The sequence below is a fragment of the Saprolegnia diclina genome (assembly GCF_000281045.1).
Source record: "Saprolegnia diclina VS20 unplaced genomic scaffold supercont1.189, whole genome shotgun sequence".
NCBI classification, from domain to species: Eukaryota; Oomycota; class Saprolegniomycetes; order Saprolegniales; family Saprolegniaceae; genus Saprolegnia; species Saprolegnia diclina.
This window is the reverse complement of record NW_008246256.1, coordinates 1-1101: the sequence shown is the minus strand read 5'-3', so window position 1 is coordinate 1101 and position 1101 is coordinate 1. Positions and strand designations below refer to the sequence as shown.

At 56.4% G+C, this 1101-nt stretch overlaps 1 protein-coding gene across 1 annotated transcript; it reads right to left on the bottom strand.

Moving 5' to 3' along the window:
* Positions 1-25: 25 nt before the first annotated feature.
* Positions 26-422, bottom strand: SDRG_17067 (hypothetical protein; the record flags this gene model as incomplete). The annotated part of the gene is made up of 1 exon (XM_008623302.1): positions 26-422. A coding segment is annotated over one exon (396 nt), but the record flags the coding sequence as incomplete, so codon positions are not given.
* Between the last annotated feature and the right edge of the window lie 679 nt (positions 423-1101).

Sequence of the window (1101 nt, the reverse complement as noted above, 5' to 3'; positions counted from 1 at the left end):
TCGACGAGGCCGTTGCCCGGAATACGGAGCTTGGTGCGGACGTTGATGCGCACAATCATGACAGAGAGGCCACACGCCACGGCAGCACAGCCCGAGGCGACCCCCGAGAAGGGGTACCGCCCCGAGACGCCCGCCGTGATGTACACCACGAGGTAGGCAAGGCCAAACGCGAAGAGGCCCGTCGTGTACGCGCCGAGACCGATGCGGTGTACGATCTGAGCGAGCGAGACGCACGGGCACCAGAACGCCATGCAGCAATTGGGAATGACGTCCGTAAAGCAGCCAAAGATCCCAACCGTCCACTCCCCGAGAACGAGGTTGTTGGTGTTGTTGGTGTTGAGCTCCACGCCGTCGGCCGTGACATGCTTGACGGTCGGCGCAGGATGGATCTCGTAGGACGTAGTCGTCGGTTGCTGGTCCATTTTCGTTAGCGCAAACTGTAGAATGAGCGCGTGCCAAGGGTACTATGATGGGATGCGGCGCTAGGAAGAAGAGCGACGAGACACAACTGGCGTTGTGCAAGGCTCTCGTCCCACGCGCACGAACCAACGGCCACATATGAGAAGGAGTTCATTAGCTTGGAAATGTATGGCCGTATATTGCCCCAATGCCTTCTTCTAGTTATGAGACTGCACCAGTACACCGGGGCAGGTCGAATCTTCAACGACTGGTTGTATCTTGATAAATGTAATGTATACAAAGGGAAGGTGGTTTTCAAGTGACGACTGGGAAAGCCCTCGGGCCTCACCTTTAGATACGTACACTCGGGCTTTCCACCTGCCCGCACGCTATTTGCGCTGTAACGTCTGTGTGCTGTCTTTGCCTCGCCTGGTCAACCCTCTGCAAGCATCTACGACCTCTCTTACTATTTTCTATATAGCTCGTACGAGACATCACGAATTGCTAGAATGAATTGCGATTTACTTCGAGTGACGATTCTGCAGACAGACTAGGCCATGTAGCCCGGCAGCGTGTCCTTGGGCCCGAACGCGCACGTGCCCTTGTCGTACGCGTGGACTTGCGTCGCCATTTGTGCGATCGCGCAGCAGTTGCAGAAGAAGCCGCAGAGGCAGTCGACGCAGCAGTTGCCCGGAATCTGAA